The sequence below is a fragment of the Myodes glareolus genome, chromosome 2 (genome assembly GCF_982192425.1).
Source record: "Myodes glareolus chromosome 2, mMyoGla1.1, whole genome shotgun sequence".
In the NCBI taxonomy this organism is placed as follows: domain Eukaryota; kingdom Metazoa; phylum Chordata; class Mammalia; order Rodentia; family Cricetidae; genus Myodes; species Myodes glareolus.
The window spans coordinates 130,245,588-130,264,620 of NC_142027.1; the positions used below are offsets into that span (position 1 = coordinate 130,245,588).

The 19,033-nt window shown below is 51.2% G+C and overlaps 1 protein-coding gene across 6 annotated transcripts in view; it reads right to left on the minus strand.

Annotated features, from left to right (window-relative positions):
* Positions 1–13,626, minus strand: part of Sez6l (seizure related 6 homolog like) — a 155,906-nt gene extending 142,280 nt beyond the window's left edge. For 3 of the 6 annotated variants that reach the window (XM_087903701.1, XM_087903700.1, XM_087903699.1), the window contains exon 1: positions 13,131–13,626. In XM_087903701.1, coding sequence (XP_087759827.1) covers positions 13,131–13,227 — 97 coding nt within the window. In that variant the 5' untranslated portion in view covers positions 13,228–13,626. The remainder of the gene's footprint in view (positions 1–13,130) is intronic. The other 3 variants (XM_087903698.1, XM_087903697.1, XM_087903696.1) reach the window with 1 other exon arrangement.
* Between the last annotated feature and the right edge of the window lie 5,407 nt (positions 13,627–19,033).

Here is a 19,033-nt window from a genome sequence, read left to right on the forward strand (position 1 = left end):
CTCCTCGTTTGTGTATGGCTGTGCCCCTCACGCCTTCTAAGCATCCAGCACAGGTAGATTGTGCTGAGGCAGACAGCAAGCAGATCTTCAAGAGTGGATGCACCCTGAGCTCACTACTAATTGCCTCTCCATTACCACAGGTCCTAATAATTAAGCCCAAGTCTGTGCATGACATGACAGCAGGGATTCTAGCACATTCCACGAGTTTCTCCTGTGTAGCATTCTGGATCTACTGATTTAGAATTCAGGGAGAGAAGGGTTGAGAGACAACCCTGTTCTCTTGCTCCCCTTGCGCTGAGGCCGCTCCACAATATCCTTATGCATACAGGTGCCCGGGCTCAGGGAGGTCCCAGGGCTCCTACTTTATCTCCAGGGTTCTGTGGTTGGGCTGAGCTGATCCTTGCTGATAAGCCTCCAGGCAGAGAGTGAGGGATACACCCACCTGTGTCTGTGCCTTTTGTTCAGAGCCTCGATTTAATAAAGAAGATAGTAAAATACCTTAAATTGGGAAGTAGAGTGTAGATGTGGGGTCGTAAAATCACGCTGCTCTTCAGGACGTCACAAAATGTTTTATCTACTGGGAATCATAAAAGAGCAAGTTCTGTCCTGGGTGGTTATTAGACACTGAGACAGTGCTGTCACCTCAAGATTCCAGGAAAGGCAGCATTTCATTCACGCCCAGTCGCAGCAGCTGAAGAGCTGCTCATAAGCACGCAGGTGGGTGGGAAGGGCGGTTACCTTGTACATGCTGTTTGTAGGAAGGTGGGACGTCTGTCTGCTGACACCCAGAGCTTGTGTGGAAACCAGCGCATCTCTGTATGTAAGAAACACTTAGGCAGGGAGGTGGCTCAGTGGGGGAAGTGCATGCTGAGTTTGGATGCCCAGCACCCAAGCAACCTATGTCAAAACTAGCAAAGCTGAGCGTGCTGGTCTCCTCGACTCTGGAGGATGAGAGGGGCGTGGCTATTAGCCAGATAATACAGTCAAATGCTGAGTTTGAGGATCAGTGAGAGACCCTTAAATAGGGCGAAAAGTGACAGGAAAAGATAAGCATATCCAAAGTCAACCTCTGACCATTGTATGTATGCACACAGGTGAGCACACACACTCACATGCACGTACACACGCCCTCTTCAACGCAAACACTTCCTGCATACCAAAGCAGGCGACACACACCTATATGTTCGGCCACATCCCACCTTACCTGAGCTTTCATCATCAGGAAATGCAGTAGTGGGAGGTGGGGATGGAGAGAAATAAGACCCTGCCCCTGCCCTGGAGCCTCAAAGGACCTAGGAAGGAAGCAAGCTATCCTGAGCACAGCGGCACGCGTGTCCTGTGCATCCATCACAGGGTCCTGCTGTGTGCGAGTACACGCTGAGTTCCTGAGTTCTTCAGCTTAAGTCCTCCTTGCGACTACACACTGGGGCCATTGTCACTTTCACATCATAGCTGAGGAGGCCTAGGCAGAGACGAACCTGCTTGCGTGTTCGCTCCCGTGACATTTGGGGCAGTAGGAGTTTCGTGCTTGCCTTAAAAGTGAGGCAAGAGGAGGGGTGAAAACAAAGCAAAAGCTTCTTTGTCTTTAACCCTAATCGAAGCAAAAGCATGCAAATTAGCCTCAGCACATCATTTTTATTTATGCCATAAATTAGGCAAATTTCCCCTCCTGAAGCCCTGGAAAATGAGGCTTGATTCCACATATTTCACATTAATTTCCAAGGCAGTTGGCCCCAAATTAGCTTTACAACTTGCTAAACCTGCGTTCAAAGGGTGCGGAAAGTAGAGGGGCTGTTCCGAAATCCTCAGGGATTGAGATGCTGTGGGGGTGGGGGACTCTGCGCCCTCCCTTTGAAGGTTAATGTAGGGGTGTGGTATACTTCCCCACCCGGGCTGCCACACACAGTTGCATAGGGTGTGCACTGATTAGTATCAGGCTACTGTCTGCATGGAGTGGGGCAGGAAAGGCTCCTGGTGGGGCTGTGCAGGGAGGGAGGTGATCCGTGCATCCCCTCTGGACCTTGCAGAGGGAGTGAAGTAGCATTTAGAATCTCCTTTACAGAGGACACTGAGGCTGTAGGAGAGTGACGTCCTCCTGCTCACACTCACCATCCAGGTCAGAGCCAGCCAGTTCTGTCCCAGGGTTTCCTTCTTCACATTCACTCCCCTGCACCAGCAGAGCCAGGTCTCTATGTCTTTTCTCTTTATACTCAGCTTGGTTTTTTAGAGTGGATCAACTTTAAATAAGTTCACCTTCAGTTTTCTTATATCCTATGCCCTATCAACTCAAACTGCAAATTCCCACACCAAGTCAAGAATGGGGAGAATATATATTTTCTACAAATATATTTTCTACATCTTGGCTGAAGACTAGATGCCATCCATCCATCATCCATCTATCTACTAGGCATCATCCATCCACCCATCCATCCATCCACCCACCTATCTACCCATCCATCCACCCATCCATCCATCCATCCACCCACCCACCCACCCACCCACCCAGGCCTCAAAGATCACATTCAGAGTTGAGGAAGACAAGTCAGTCACCATGACTGTGAGGCCTCCTAGCTTGTTAGCCATATGTGCCTGCTGGAACCACATCTTAGCACCATTAAGGTCTCAAGGAGGCAGCAGAGTCCATGAGCATTGTCTCAAGTGGCCGTTGTTCTATTTGGCTTACGGATCTGGGTGACCTCACTTCATGTCTGGGTTAAGCAAGCCAGTCCATTTGGTGGCACAAAGGGCAGCGCAGGACCAATCACATTCATCTTTAAAACTTGAGCTGGGAATTAATAAAAAGCGGAATGTTCTTAGCCTGGTTAGGGCAGAGATGGCCTAGAACAGTCTTGTGCAATGACTTTCTGGGAAGATGGAGACTGGTGCTCACTCCACACTGTCCAGTATGGTAGCCACCAACTATGGCAGAGTTTGAGATGCAGCTGGGATGGCAAAGGAAGCTAATCCTACTGAGCCGTGGTCACATGTGCTGATTGGCTGCCACCGTAGGCTCTAGCAGAAGTTCAGAAGTCATAATCACCCAGGATGAGCTTAAGTTGGGAGGTTGGTGGACGTGGAAAATGGGAGTCAGGTGGCTAAGAGGGAGTCAGGACCAGTAGAAGCACAAGAAGTCGAGAGAGATGGGAGGGTGATGCTCCCTGCAGCATCCCTGGCTCCACGCTTGCACCATAGCTGCCTGCAACCCAAGCACTTCAGGAGGCCCAGGAGTTCAGGCTAGCCTGAGCTACACAACAAAACAAGACAAAAACTCTGGGGCAAGCTGCCCATTCTTAAGCTGTCCTGAGTGTCTTTGCTTTAAGTTCCCTTTGGGTTTTTGCCACACGGTTCCACCAACTGGGAGATGTGTGGCTCTTAGGAATTTGTTTCTCCTAACTGCGGAGATGAGAAAATCCAGTACCTGTGACGACCTGCAGCTCACAACCCAGCCTTTTCAGCATGGAGTCCAGGGTTGTCTTCCAGCCTTTTCTCCTTTCAATTGCATTTGTGCGTGTGCAGCAAGTGTGCCTGTCTGTGTGGATGTGAAGACCCAAGACTGACGTTGAAGTCTTCCTCTGTGCTTTATTCACTGATGTACATCTCTCCCTGAGCCCAGAGCTCATAGACACAGCTAATCTAGCCAGTCAGCTTGCTCTGGGGAGCCTTCCTCTGCTTTCTGAGTTCTGGAATAGTGGACGGGGTGCCATGCTGCCATGCTCACCTGGCACTTCCACGGCTCTGGGGATCTAGACTCCCATCCTGATGCTGGTAAAGCAAGTGCTTTGCCGGCCAACGCCTTTCCCCATCCTGGCCTCTTTTGTAAGGGCACCAATCTTGTTCTCAGAGCCCTCCCCTCTTGCTGATTGCTACCTACAAAGCTCCAGCCCCACTACCCAGGAGTGGTGATGAATTTAAACATAAGAAACGTGGGGGGGGGTACAAACATTCCAGTGCAGATCCTTATTAGAAGATGGAGTTTTCTGTCTGGGTAGTTAACTCAGATCTGAGAGCTAAGACGACCTCAGAGCAGCAGGAATGAGAGCTTAGGCTAGTCCAGAGCAGCGGAAATGAGAGTTTAGGCTAGCCCAGAGCAGCAGGAATGAGAGTTTAGGCTAGCCCAGAGCAGCAGGAATGAGAGTTTAGGCTAGCCCAGAGCAGCAGGAATGAGAGTTTAGGCTAGCCCAGAGCAGCAGGAATGAGAGTTTAGGCTAGCCCAGAGCAGCAGGAATGAGAGCTTAAGCTAGCCCAGAGCAGCAAGAATGAGAGTTTAGGCTAGCCCAGAGCAGCAAGAATGAGAGTTTAGGCTAACCCAGAGCAGCAGGAATGAGAGCTTAGGTTAGCCCAGAGCAGCGGGAACCCATGCTTGCTACTGTTTTCACTTCCAGCTCCACCAGATCAAGGCTGAGCGACTTGTGCAAGGTCACATAGCGAGGTCTGAGATGCCTCTGGGGTCTTGACCCCATGCCCTTGGTCACGACACACCACATTGCCCAGTCTGGCTCTTGTCCTGGCTATTTTTTGAAGACCCTACACACACCCATTTATAATGCTCATTGTTGGATGTGTGTCCAAACTGGGGATGGGTAAGGCTAGACCAGGAAGCTGCCACCCAGAGGCCCATGCTCAGCACCCTTCACTGCTATGGTTTGTGCAAAGCTCAAGATCAACCCTGGACAATGGACTGAATTCACCAGCCTGGTCTAGTTTGTTGTCCAAGGCTGGTATTGATTGCATTGCTGATGCCTCCCTCAGTCAACCTCCAAGCTCTTCACAGCCCAGGCCCCCTCCATCAGCAGCTCTCCAAGATCCATGGAGAGAGTAAGGAAGCCCCACAGGGCTCCCTGGCTGTGGATCTCCCAAGGCCCCTGGGTTTCTGTCTACTTGACTCAAGCCATCTGTGTAGATGGCCCTATTCCCAGGAACAAGGCGCTCTAAGGGTGCCTCAAAGATGCAGGTACCAGCTCAGCACAGAGGCTCATGGCTTGGTGTTGGCTTCCTGTCGAGCTTCCCCATGCTACTCTGCTCCTGATGCCCTTGGCTTCGTGGACTCTGAAGTCATAGAGCTCCCATTGCTGTGTCTTCTTAACTCAGAAGACAAATATACATTTGAGAGAAGTAAGGATTCTACACTTTCCTTCCCCCCCCCATCCCTCCCTTCCCCCTCTCTCCTTTCTCCACAGGGTCTATATATGCATCTGAGGCTGGCTTGGAAGTCACTATGTTTGCCCATGCTGGGGATCCTCCTGCCTTAGCCTCCCAAGTGCTGGGGTTATGGGAACACATTGCTGAACCTAGCCTGTTTCCTGGAGTTCCTTTAGGATGGGAGTCAGAGCGAGGGAGAGAGCATGGGCTCTGTAGCTCCCACAATGGGACTTTGAGGCACATCTTTCTTGTGAAGGCAGATTGGGACTCTAGAGAGCTGCCTCAAAAGGGGACACTGCAGACCCTGAGAAGGCTGACAGGACCCCACCCACCCAGGTACCTTGTCACTAAGGTGGGGCAAGACAGAGACTATCACCATAGGCAAGGTCCGTGCCCGCTCGGGATGTATGCACATCGACCAAGTAACAGATTTGAAAGTCAGACGGCTCGCCCTGAAGCCTGATGTTTATTAATGTCTCCGTGTTTTCCCTGGATTCAGTGGGGCATAAGCTGACTTTGGAGCTGCCTGGGATCAAAGAGAGGACAAATTCCAAGGCCAGCTGTAGGGCAGCCACAGTTTTTATTTGGCAATGAGCTCAGCTGCAAGAACAATGGTCCCCAGAACTTCTAGAAAGAAAACATTGGCTCTGGCGGACGCGGTGGAGAACCCGTCATCACTGTACAGCATTTGCACCGCGTGGGGTCTTCTCTCCTGACCGTGAATCTCTCTCCTCCCTGATGTTTTGATTTCCCTCTATTCCTCCTCTTGCTGTAGATGTCTTTAGCAATTTCATATCTGTTGCCTCATTGATTTTCCTTGCAGCCACCCTATGAGGGAGGACCCCATTATCGTCCTCGTTTAAGATGAAGCTGCCTGAGATCACACAGATCTGGGAGGTTCAATTCTGTGTCACTGTAAAGGTAAGAACAGCTTAGCATCTTTGACAAATGATCTGTGTGCTCACACTGGGGCAGATCTAGGTTGGGGGTGTTTGGGTGCTTAGCGTTTAGTCAAGTATACCATCTAGGAAAGGGAAGCTTGCAAAGAAATAATGAGTGAATTACCCATAATTGAGGAATTGGGGGAGGGCAGAGAGCCGCATGGCTGGCATGCAGGAGAGAAGCAACAGGTAACTTTTGGATCTGAGGCCAGCCTGAGCTACAGAGCAAGTTCCAGGCCAGCCTGGGCTATACAGAAACCCTGTCAGGAAAAAAAAGAATCTTCAAGGTTAGAGAATGGTGTTCGTCTTGTGTGGGGCCCAAGTAGGCCCAGGGAGCTGGAGAAACAGCTCCAGTCTGCACTCTGAAACCAACCACTGAAGATTTTATCTCGTAGCCTCAGCTGAGCCAGCAACAGGCTGTCCTAGTGGGGTGGTTGGGGCTGTGGGGACAGCCTGAGCAAGAACGGAACACTGCCTCACATAGGAGCCATCTCACGGGTCTGAGCAAAGTTGAAGTGACAGCTTTTTTGCAGATCCCCACCATCCAGGACAAGGCTGGGCCTTGGGATCCAAAGACCCTGGGTTTGAATCCTGCCTCAGTCATGCTTTGCCTGTAAGACCCTGCCTTAGGGTTTCTGTTGCTGCGATGAAGCATCACAACCAAAGCTTCTTGGGGGAGAAAAGGGTTTATTTCAGCTGACAGTTCCACACTACAGTTCATCACTGAGGGAAGTCAGAACAGAGATTCAAGCAGGGCAGGGACATGGAGGCTGGAGCTGACACAGAGGCCGTGGAGGGTGCTGCTTACTGACCTGCTCCTCATTGCTTGCTCAGCCTGCTTTCTTATAGAACCCAGGACCAGCAGCACCAGGGATAGCACCAATCCTAAATCAATCACCACTCAAGAAAATCTATCACAGGCTTGACCGCATGCCAATCTGGCGGGGGCATTTTCTCAACTGATGTTTCCTCCTTCCAAATAACTCTAGTTTGTGTCAAGATGACACAAAAGTAGCCCGAACAGACCCTCAGACAAGTGCCTGGGCATTCCCGAGATTCAGTTTCCCCTTCTGTAGAGCCCAGATAGCGGTATCACCTGACAGAATTGGGCAGGATCAGGTGGGAGACTGTCGGGAAGGCACACAGTAGACTTACGCTGGTCTCACAGCCACCTCCTCTCATGAGGAGGCCAGGAAGTGCGAGTGTTCAGGGTCTTCAGTTTCCAGCATAGCCCCATCTCCCAGAGGCTCAACTACCTGGAGAGAGCCAAGTTCATGACTGTCCCAGACCCGTGATGGCAGTCTCACGGTAATGATCATGACAACCCACCAGCTATAGTGGTATATTATTTGTGTTTTAATAAATAAAGCTTGCCTGGAGATCAGAGAGTGAAACAGCTTCACTGGTCAGCCACAGAGACCAGCCAGTGGTGACGCACACCTTTAGTCCCAGTAGCCACACTAGTTAGCCACAGAGGCCAGGTGGTGGTGGTGCACACCTTTAATCCCAGCACTAGAGAGGAATAGAAGATGGGAGGAGACAGCTCTCAGAGATGTACTCTCCTTCTGAGATTCCTGAAGGCAGGATCACCATTTCCGGACTGAGGTTGAGGTAAGAACCAGTGGTTGGCTCTTTTGCTTTTCGGATCTTCAGGTTGAACCCCAGTATCTGTCCCTGGGCTTTTATTAATCATGCTACAACCGGCAGATGGAAAGATTTTGGCTTGTGGCTAGGAAGTGCCGGAACTCTTGAATTCTGACTCAGTCGGTTTCAGTGTGAGCCAAGACTTCTGGGGCTATTGAGCAGCCTTGCTTTATGATTCGTCTTGGCTGCACAGAATAAACCCTGAGCTCCACTCCCAATACACACACCTGAACACACACCTGCATACACACGTGCATGCAGGCATGCATACACATGCACACACAATCCGGCCTCATTTTGTAGCCCAAACTGGTCTGGGACTCACAATCCTCACTCAGCTCAGCCTCCCGAGAGCTGGGGTGTTAGGTGTGTGCCACCACAACTAGACAAAAGGCTGGAGTTCGTGAGAGAACAATAGGCTTTGCTGCGTCCTTTTCAAAGTGTGCAACATGCTGTCGTAGGGCACGAGTGAGCCCTGTGTGGTGTCACCTGTCATCAAGCACTTGAGAGCTGGAAGCAGGAGGATTAGGCGGTCAAGGCCAGCCTGGGATACACGAAACCCTGTGTCAGTCCCTCTCCCAAGATACATGCACACACATATGAAGTAAAATGGGCGCTACATCAGATTCATTGACATCCTCATGTCATAAGTTACTCATTTCTTGCCTCCCAAAATGAGATTCCTAAAGGTGACACCTGTCCTCCACATTAAGAGAGTAACATACAGGCCCGGGATGGACACAGCTGCAACCCATTTGTGATCCCCTTCTTTTTGTGCCTCAGTTTCCCTTATCTGCACAGCAGGAATAACAAGCATTTCTGTCTGGTGGGTTGTGTGGTGAGGATTCTCCACACGATTGTCACAAATCACCCAGCGCAAGGCTTGGAACAGAGCCAACGCTCCGCGATAGATTCTTTCATTACTTACCCACTCTGCTGTGGTCTGCAGAGGTAACCCGTCCCCCTGCTCCAAGCCCCTCGCAAAGCCAGCAGGTTTACTCTGTGCTATTCTCAGGGCCACCTCAGGGTTGCTTCCATGAACATACCAGTGGGACACTGAATGGGGGCTAGCATGTTCTTACCAGCTGACTTCACTCTTTTGTGAAGAAACCCTCTCCATTTGCAGTGAAGGACAGTGAACACCGTGGCTCACTGTCTTTTCTTCCCTTTCATCTAGGGGGCTCCTGAAGTCTGGGGAAACAGGGAGGACAGCAAGTGCATATGTCTCCATCCTCCTCCTGCTGGCTTCTGCCTGCTACAGGGTTTCTTTTCCTGGGTGTAGAGCTCTCTTCTTGGCCCCTGCTGCATCCCTCCAGAGCCAGCCCCGGTACTACCTGCTTGGCAAGGCTTTGCCATCAGGCGCAGTGAGAACAATATATGACTGCCTGTTAGACTCCACAGTGGTCTATCCCTCCACCGAAGCCCCAGGCTGACAGCCCAGAACCCTCGGATCTCTTGCCGGGGTGCAGGTACGCACAGGAAGTAGTGCCTTGCACAGAGCACTGTGCCATGAGTGTTGCCCATGTCCTGCCCCACCCATACATCAAGCTCCCATTCCTAACTAGATGATGCTCAGAGGGGCAGGCTTTGGGAAGTGCCTGAGGGGTTGAGCCCCTAGATGAGCTGATGGCCCCAGACTCACTGTCCTTTGTCACACATGAGAGTGGGAATTCAGCCATCAAGTGGACAGCCCTCACAGACACCAACTCTGTGAACTTGGACTTCCAGACACCAGAACTATGATTAATGAACTAATGTGTTTCCAGTCATATAGTCCAAAGGTTTTTTTTTTTTTTGTTGTTGTTGTTGTTACAGTGGCTTCAACAGAGCCATGTCAGAACTCAGTGCGTCAACTTGAACTTTTTCTAGAAGGTTCTCTCTCACCTTCTATCCAATTTGTCATGTTTCATTGCCATTGACTGTGAACTCTGATTACTGGTGGTAGACTCAAAGTCAGGCAGTATGAGGGTCTGGAAAGGAAATTTGTCTATATCATGTGGTACTAAGTTCTCCCTTGCTAAAAAAGGCTGTGGACAGGCGATTAGGGCCACTTGCTACCCCCCCCCCCCCCACACACACTTTGGCCTAAATCACCTCAGTATCTATGCAAGCATCTGCTTCACCTAACTTCAGGAGACTGACTTCTTGGTGCCTGTTCATAGAGGAAGTTTGCTCAGGAAAACAGGAAAGCACTGCCTGCCTGCCAAATGTGTGCCAGCTACACCAATTACAGAAAGAATACTGTAACCACCTTTCCAGGTTGGTTCCATCGCCCCTGCTTCTGTTTATGTGCTCCCAGCGGCAGAATGGAATCCCAGACAAGACGGTCTTCTTGTAGGTCTAGCGCACCCAAACAATGGGGCGGTTCTGATTTCAATGCTGCTTTTCCTGAACCCTGCTAACCTGCTCCACAAATTCAGCCCAGTTACTCTCCAGAAGAGCCCTGCCTCTATAATGGAGTCCAAACACTGGCAGAAAAGGATGTGCCAGAGACTGAGTTCGTATGATACCTTTCTGAGAACAGCATCCTTCTGCGGATTTCTCATCTCTGCTTTCCCGCTGTTCACTGTTCACTGTTCACTGTGAACTGTGAACGCAGAACTGAGTTCACTGTGATTTCTGCTTGAGGAGCAAGGATCAAGTACAACTAGAAGGGAGTGGAGTCACACGGCCAGGCCATCACCTGGCTGAGAAACCATTCTGCCTTTCAACAGGACTCACACGTGGGCTTCTTTCCCGCTAACCAAATCTGCCTCTTTCCTACTACCAGTTGCGGCTTTGAGCGCCCCTAGTGGAAGTACGCAGTACTGGCCTGCAGCAGCAAACCACCCCGAGCGCCCCTAGTGGAGGTACGCAGTACTGGCTTGCAGCAGCAAACCATCCCGAGGCTGGAGAGCTGGTAGACTGCTTTCTTTTGAATGCCTTGCAAGGACGAACTCCTAATTAGAAGTCATGGACCAAACATGTTCAGCAAACATCCTTTTTGCCTTGAAGGAGAAAAGAAAGGAGGCGGGTATTGTTTCCCAACGTACAGCAGAGTGATGTGAACACAAGAAGAATCCCTCAAGTTTGAATCAGGTAGCCACTGGTAAAGGCAGTTCAAATTCATTGAAAAAGGACAGTGATTCATAGGAAAACACAGTTACGGGGAATGTAACAGCTACATATGTCAGAGATCAGGGGAGGCAGCAAGTGAGAGTTTTGCTTAGCAATATTGAATTTGCTTTGTTAACCCAAGGGAAAAAGAAAGCTTAGTCTTAGCATGTATGTATGATTACTCTCCATATGTGTGTTTTAGACAATAAGGGCCCTCTTCAAAAACAAGTTACATTCATACTTATTCCCTCCTCCCAGCAAAGCATCCCAGAGAACGAGAGCCCCGCACAGGCACACCGCAACAAGTCTCCACCACTCACAGGGCAAGCAGAAAGCCTTGTCTACAACACTGGTCTCCTCTGACACCTCTCCTGTCTGGTCTGAGTGGATTTGAGCTGCAGGTTAAAAATAGACTTCATTGTGAAAGATCAGTTGTTTTCAAATGAACCATTTGGAACTGGCAGTGCCCGTGGGCCACTCTGGTTCCCTTCTTATGACTCAGTCAGAACCCCATGGTTAGTAATAAGCCTTTGGAAGAAGTATATCAGTGGACTCTGACTTGGTGGTGCCCTAAAGTTAATTTTAAAAATATATATATATGCTCAGTAGACATGGTGTGAAGCAATGGGAAAACACAAAGTGTCTTAAAAAATTCAAAACACAAATGTACACATCCTACTTTTCCTTCTACACACTGGCACACACTGGGGCATCAGGATGCAGAATCTTGATCCTGGGTGGCATTTCTATACATGTCATTAGGACCCCACCCACCATGCCCAGAGTGGTGCTTTAGAGAACGCAGAACTGAGAAGGAGAATCGCTTTAGAAAAGATGGCAAACTCCAGGACATCTTTGAGCTGCTTGTGGTGTGTGTGTGTGTGTGTGTGTGTGTGTGTGTGTGTGTGCAGATTTAACAGCTGGGGCAGGGCGATCTGGATCCCATTCAAGGCCACCACTCTATTGTTGGAAAGAGACAGCTAATTAAGAAAGGGCATGCTGGGTAGAAACCATTGATTTAAACCAAACCTTTTTTCCATCTTTCCCAGGGAAACTGCCCAGACCTGGTGTAAATTGGAAATACCACAGCCTCACAAAAAGAGGGGGGTGTCTTAGCGATATGTTTTGTTAAATAAAAAAGGGCAAAGCATGTCGGGGCTCTCACTTCTGGGCACTCCAGGTAATAAGGAAGAGAGAACAGGACTCAGAGGCAGGGCCTGGAGCTGAGAGCTGTCCGGGGCCTCTGGTGCTGAACTCAGGGGTACAGAATTCCCTGGCGAGATGTCGCAATGCATGCCTGTCCCCTGAACTCCAGGTCAAGAAGACCCAAAAGAAACGGAACTCCACATGGACAGGGGAGCACCCCATGCTGTGGTCAACTCAGGTAGACATCCCAACTATGCATTTTAAGTTATCATGGGGGAAACAAGGGTCACACCTTGCCAAGAGGAACAGTTAAGTGGTCCAACCCCCCAAACCCGGCTAGACTCTCCCAGTATGTCAATCCCCATAGCTCTGGAGGTCAGCTTTGGATGAGCTATATTTCCCATTCCTGTCTCCACCTCAGCATCTCATTATAACTTCCTGGGACCCCAGCAGGGTGGAGCGAAGGTGTAGCTCCAGGTAGTGAAGGGATTGACAACCTCCACAAACTCAGACCCCTTCCGAACAGCAAGCACTTGGATGGCATTAGCATTTCACTTCCTTCCAAATATCCATGAGGGAGGCTAGGCTGTATGGGGGGGGGGGGTTCAGCCACTGGTGCTCTGACATCTCTTTTCTCACTAAGTTCTGGGAGCCCTGAGTCCCCTCCATCCGAGAAAGCCACACCCAAGTCCAATTTCTTGACACCTGACTGGGACCCATCCAGGGGACAGCCCCTCGGGTAGCCCGAGCCAGTATACGATGGTGGGATGGGAGGGAATTTGGTGACAAGCACTCAGCTGTCCCCTTTCCATACCTATTCTCTTTCACAGAGAGCGACAAAATAATCTGGCAGTCAGCCCTGGGTGCAGTTACAGAGAGCTTCCAGAATGTGTAGGTTTGAAGAGGTCCCCACTCCAAGGAGCTCCTCCGGACTACAAAAGAGAGTCTGCCCCAGCCAGAAAGATCGACGAAGGACCGAAGTCCAAGGCAAGAGTCCTTCAGAGGCATCCCCACCTCCGCGCTCTGGCAAGGATGAGGTGCCCAGCCCTGAATTCGGGTGGCCCGGCGGGTAGCATGTGTCTTCGGACTAGCCGCAACCCCCTACCGCTCAGGTTAGCCGCTACAACTTTGCCCCCTCTGGGCCGGGGCCCTCGGGGTACTTACCTTCCTCCCGAGCTGCCACGGGGCTCCCTAGTAGCAGGGCGACCAGAAGCAGAGCGATCCTGCCGGGTCCCGCGGTGTGTGGCCGTGCCACTGGCATCGTGGCTGCGGAGCCGGGCTCCTCACCGGGAGATTCGTATGGCGGGGTTCAAACAGAAGGACCCGAGCAGCGGGGTCCAGGTAGAAGGATCCGGGCAGCCGGATCCAGGCAGAGGGATCCAGGCAGCGGGGTCCAGGCAGAAGGATCCAAACAGCGGGATTCTGGCAGCGGGATTCAGACAGAGGGATATGAGCAGCAGGCTCCAAGCAGCCGAGTTCCAGAACGAGGTCCAGGCAGAGGAATCGGTGCAGCGGGGTCCAAGCAGAGGGATCCGGACAGAGGAATCCGGGCAGAGTGAATCCGGCAGTAGGGTCGAGGCAGCGGCTCCTGGCGGACGAGCAGCCTGCGGTGGCTCTAACCGAGCTGCACCAAGAACGGGCGACGGGCGAGTGAGGAGGAGCCGCGGGCGGCGAGCGAGCGGAGGGCGGGGGCTGGGGCCCGAGCGAGCCAGCGAGAGAGAGCGAGCAGGAGAAAGAGCGAGAGAGCGAGCGAGGGGGAGTGAGCGCGAGGAGGCGGCCGAGGGCCGCTCGGGGCAACCTGCTCTTCAGGCCCTGAGAAGTTGGAGGTATCGCCGTGTCCCGGGTGGGCCCAGGGTCCCCTCTCTTTCCACGGATGCTGGGGCAGCCAGACAAGGCGGAAGAGTGCCCGATGTGTCCTTGCAAACCCAGTCAGTAGGCCAGCTCTCTCTCCACCGCGGAGCCCTCTTTTCGGCCCCTGAGGGCCTCACCCGCCAATGCCCTGGTGCTTCCACACACACAGTCCCAGTAACCTAGGAAGTCACACCAACTGCATCCAGGGACCTCGCTGGACCAATACACAGGACAATGGAATCCTGTCTGATACCAAGTGGCTCTCCACCCTGAAGACACCCAGCCACAAACTCCTTGGTGTAGTCCCACTGCCCATGTTAGGATCCCAGCTCCACTGGCTATGGTCTCACTCTCAAAGGGGCCCTGAAGAACATCCAGGATTCCAGAGCCTGAGCCCGGTTTTCTCCTCCCCCAGCGAGAGCTCTGGGTCCAAGCCCATCTTCTGGCCGCTGCCGTCCAGTTCAGATTCTCTAGCAACGTGTCTTTCTTCCACAGAGGAGACAAGCAGCCACTTGTAGCCAGGCATTGGCCAAGGGCCAGGTGGAGATGCCTCATACCAAGGGAGACCCACCTCCTTGTTCTGCAGAGTTTCACAGGCCCAGCTGGCTTCCCAGACCCCTCACTCCCAAGTTCAAAGTCCTCCCCTCCCCCACCCCACCTTGCCACTCTGCACAGGCAGGGAGCAGATGGAGAGAAGGTTGTAGCAATTGGGGGAAAGATGTCTTTAGCAGAGTGGAGGAGCTGAGAATCTCTAAAAGACAAAGTGGGGGAGGGGAGAACTGGAAGCAAGCATGCGGGGGAGGGGTTGTGGGGGAGCTGTGAGGAGGGAGTATTCTGGTGCAGGCTCCAAAGGCCCCCTCTACACTAGATCTTCACTTGAAACCAAGACTCTGTCAGGTGATGGAGAACACCCTACTTCCTCCATGTTCACGTAGGTCCTCCAGCTAGTAAAGCCAGGTGGGTTTCAGAAAGTAGAAGGCCCAATCCCTCTTCTGGGGGAACATGAGATCCTGTCCCGCCTTCCTGCAGAAGGGACTGCAGCTGTGGAGAGCAAGCAGCCTAGACCACCCCCTCGCTCTCAGGGCTTGCACAGGACTAGCATCAGACAGTGGGTCACTAACTCCTGAAGAACACAGCATAAAGTAGAACGCAGGAAAGTGGAGTGGAAAGAAGAATAAAAGAGACAGAAGTGCCATCTTTCCCCTTGGAGGCCAGAGTAGGAAGGTATACGTACCCACTGCTTGCCAGACCGTGGCTGGGTGTGGTCTGTCTGTTTCAGTTTCACAATGCTCATCGGCAAGCATTATGACCCAGCATCTCCACTCCCCTTACAGAGGGTCAATCTCACCAAAGGCACTCAGCCGGAAAAAGTAGTGGGATGCGATAAATTCAAGGCCAGGCCTGAGTTGAAATCAGACCCTTGTCCCCACACATTATCTTTCCCAAGGTGACTGACTGTGGGCTGTGACTTGATGGCTCCTCCTGGCTCTTCAACACCTCCCCACGACCACTGCAGCCACCATTTAGGAAGGTGGTGAGTGTCTAGCATGAACCTGTGTGTGCCATAGACTATCGACCCATGGTGGCTGTGAACTAGTTCAGTTAGTGCTGAAACTCTGGAAAGAGGAACTCTCAATAATCTGAAGATGTGGTGTTGAGAGAGGCAGGAGGATGAACGCCATCAGCAACAAGTGCCAGCCAGGGACAGAGCTTGAACAAAGGCAGTGTGTGGGGGAAGATCTCCCCATCACCAGACCCATGTAACAGAAGAGTAAACTGAGGTATGGGGAGGCAAGGTGACATGCGGTGTAGGAGGTCCTTCTGTCTATGTGTTGCTTTCATTGGTTGAATAAAGAAACTGCCTTGTCCTTTTGATAGGGCAGTACTTAGGTAGGCGGAGTAGATAGAACTGATTGCTGGGAAGAAGGGCAGATGGAGAACCACCATGGAGCTGCCAGAGACAGACATGCCCTTTCCCGGTAGGCCACTGCCACATGGTAATATACAGATTAACAGAAATGGGTTAAATCAAGATGTGAGAGTTAGCCAATAAGAGGCTAGAGATAATGGACCAGGCAGTGATTTAATTAATACAATTTCTGTGTTATTATTTCGGGTATAAGTTAGCCAGGACAAACAAAGGACCTGCTCTCCTTACAACAGACATGTGTAACACCATGTGTGGTCCAGGCTTGCGCTCTGTCTACTGCCACATTATGCCTGGATTTGGCTTTGGTGCCAGCGTGACTTCCTGTGGCCACTGTCAGCTGTGTAGAGAACCTCAGTTTCTGTTCCTGCAGTTGGCACGAACCTGCAGTTCTGTCCTCCTTACATGCTGCTATGGAGTTAAAATGGGGCTGTGAGGTGAAGGCTGGACCCTAGCCCACCTCTGTCTGTCGTTGCAGAAGGCCAACAACAAGTGACAAGTGATTTGTGCTCTCTGAGCTCTGGTTTTCTCTTTTAAGGAGTAGGAGGAAAGGTAATGTCTGCCATGTGGAGTGATTGACAGTGTGTAAGAGTCTCCTCCAGGCATGGCAGGATGCTGCATGCCGGCTCACAGGGGAGGGAGAGGACCTCAGGACTAGGTCAACTCAAAGCTTAATCTGGGTTTGGCCTCAGTCTGAGTAACTGTTATCTACAGATCCCTGGACCATGAGAAAACTGCAGTGTCAATCTCAGGTGTTTGTGGTCCCAACAACGAGCAGACAGGAAGCTGGAGCTTCTGACCCTGGCTCTGCCTTTCTGAGAGTCTTTCGGAGTCACTTGCCTCTCTGGATTCAGTCTCTCAATCTGTCTACCTTTCGATTCACCCATTCACTCACCCACCCATCCACTTGCCCATCTATCCATCCATCCATCCATCTATGTATCCATGTATCCATCCATCCATCCACTCAACCATCCACCCACCCCTTCTTCCATGTATCCATTCATCCCATACATCCATGCATTACCTTCCCATCTAGCCATCCACCTATTCAATTACCCATAAGGCCATCCCTTCTACTTTTCCTTTCCTCTATCCCATCATTTCCTCTTTCTGTCCTCCCATTTGTCCATCTATTCTGTGCCCATCTGCCAACCTACCCATCTACCCACCATCCCATCTTCTTTGTGTTCTATGAATGGTATATACATGTCCAACTCAGTGCAAGTTTATGTCATTTCTTGCTTTCTAGGCCTTTCTAATGAGGTCTTCCAACTCAAAGGCTCAAGTCCTTTCCACTTCACCAATGCTCTGTGCCAGGGAAAGAGTTTCACAGAGTGGCTAAAAGTCTGGGCTTCGAAACTTTACAGCCTCCAGTTTGAAGGGCTTCCTAATGATCACTGTGTGACCTTCCACAAAGACTGAAAGCCACTGAAGTCTTTGTTTCTCCACTCACTGCCCAGCCCAAGCATCACATGCCTTTGTTAGAAACACCATCGAACTCAAAGACTTTAGGGGACCAAAGAAGAAGAAACTGATCTGTTGTTCTGAAGAGAGGGGAGCACCATAAATGGAGGGATATAATCAAAGGAGCTGGACCCCCACCGTGTCTTTGAAGTGAAGATGGAGCCTCCAGAAGATTCTCACGTGGTCGTGGTCGTCATCACAGAGCACAGCCCCTGCAGCCCCCAGTGGGAAACCGGGCACTCACTACTCTGACTAGAAGCTGATAAGGATATGATCAAGTGTGAGGCAGCTGCCCCACCTCGCCACCCACACCACCTATAGAGGACAATCTATTCCTTTGGCTCCCTTGGAGATGTGTCATCTCTTAAACGTCTGTGCAAGAGGACAGTGCCTTCATTTTCCAACTGAAAGCTGACAGAGCACAGTGCCAGCTCACGGAGTGATCTGCACCCTCCAGAGGCCAGAGAGGACGGGAAGTTGCTGCATAACCAAGAGCATGGAGAAAGCTCAAAGATGGAGAAAGGAGCATCCATGCAATAGGGCCCCATAGCCGAGACCTGCAAGTCCAGTGGGAAGAATCTCATGAAGGGTTATGTGCCCTGGCTTCAAAAGGGAGAAAAAAATAAAGACTGTGTGTATTTACATAGTCTGATGTTGCAAACCATGACGCACATATTCTAGGCCATTAAGAACAGCTTTTATCTGCATAGGTGCTCTGGTGGGTTATCGTTATCCTAAACTTTGTGAGTCTGGGGACCCATGCAAAACTGTGTCCTTGGAGTCAGACATGTCTGGTTGTGAGCCAGAACTCCCTGCTAGTATGCAGCCTCTGAGCCTCAGTTTTCTCATCCTCAGGCATCATCAGTGACCTCAGCATCACTGTTGGGGGAGGTTGGGTCATTCCAGGAAGCTGAGCCTCCAGCCTGACTTAGCAGGGTGTTGAGCAAACGTGGCTGCTGCTGCCTCTGCGTCACTGATGAGCACTGGGTGGAGAGGCATACAGGCTGCAGTAAGTCACTCGTGTGGGGTTCACTGAGTGAATTCGTCAGCATCTAGACCCAGAAACAAGTCTGGCTGAGGCTAAGGGCACAGAGAAACTAATGCTCCCAAGCCTTCCAGACTTGTGGCCAGTCAGATCTGTTTTCTGGGTGACTGGCTTCCTGCAGAATTAACACAGACAACCTGTTCTGTTCAATTCCAGGAACATACTATAGCCCTCTGCCTTCCTCTCAAGCCTCACCAGGCTCCTCGGTGTGGGATATGGAAGGGGCCAGGCTGGGTCAGCTTCCTGCTACTCAATATTCCATCCTGGTTTCCAGTCAAAGCCCAGCCTTGGCACCCAGGAGGACAGGAGGGCAGAGGGCCGGGGCATCCAAAGAACCTCCAAGGTTTGCAGGGAGAAGCCGCAGTACAAGCTCAACAAATCTAAGCCAGTCCATTTCCCAACACTGTCCCAGAGGAGTGCCAACTTGGTATAGACTGAAGTTCAAGAGCCCAAGGCATTGTGGGCTTTCTGTGCCTCCATAGCTGACTCCTGGGCTCAGTCTAGATGCCCTGTACCATCTCTGACCTAAATTGTACCCATGTGAAAAAACAGAATTAGAAACAAGAACAAAAGCAATCACCTCACAGTTCTGAAGATGAGTGATTTTATGTTGTCAGCTTCATAATCAGTGACTGCCAGGTTCTACTAGACCCACCCTTGTGAGAGAGAAAGCCAACATTTGTGAGCATGCGCTTGGAGTTCAACATCTGAGGTCCACTGAGCCCTCGAAATAGCTCATACTATTACATACCAAGCTGAGCTCCTACTCAGTCCACA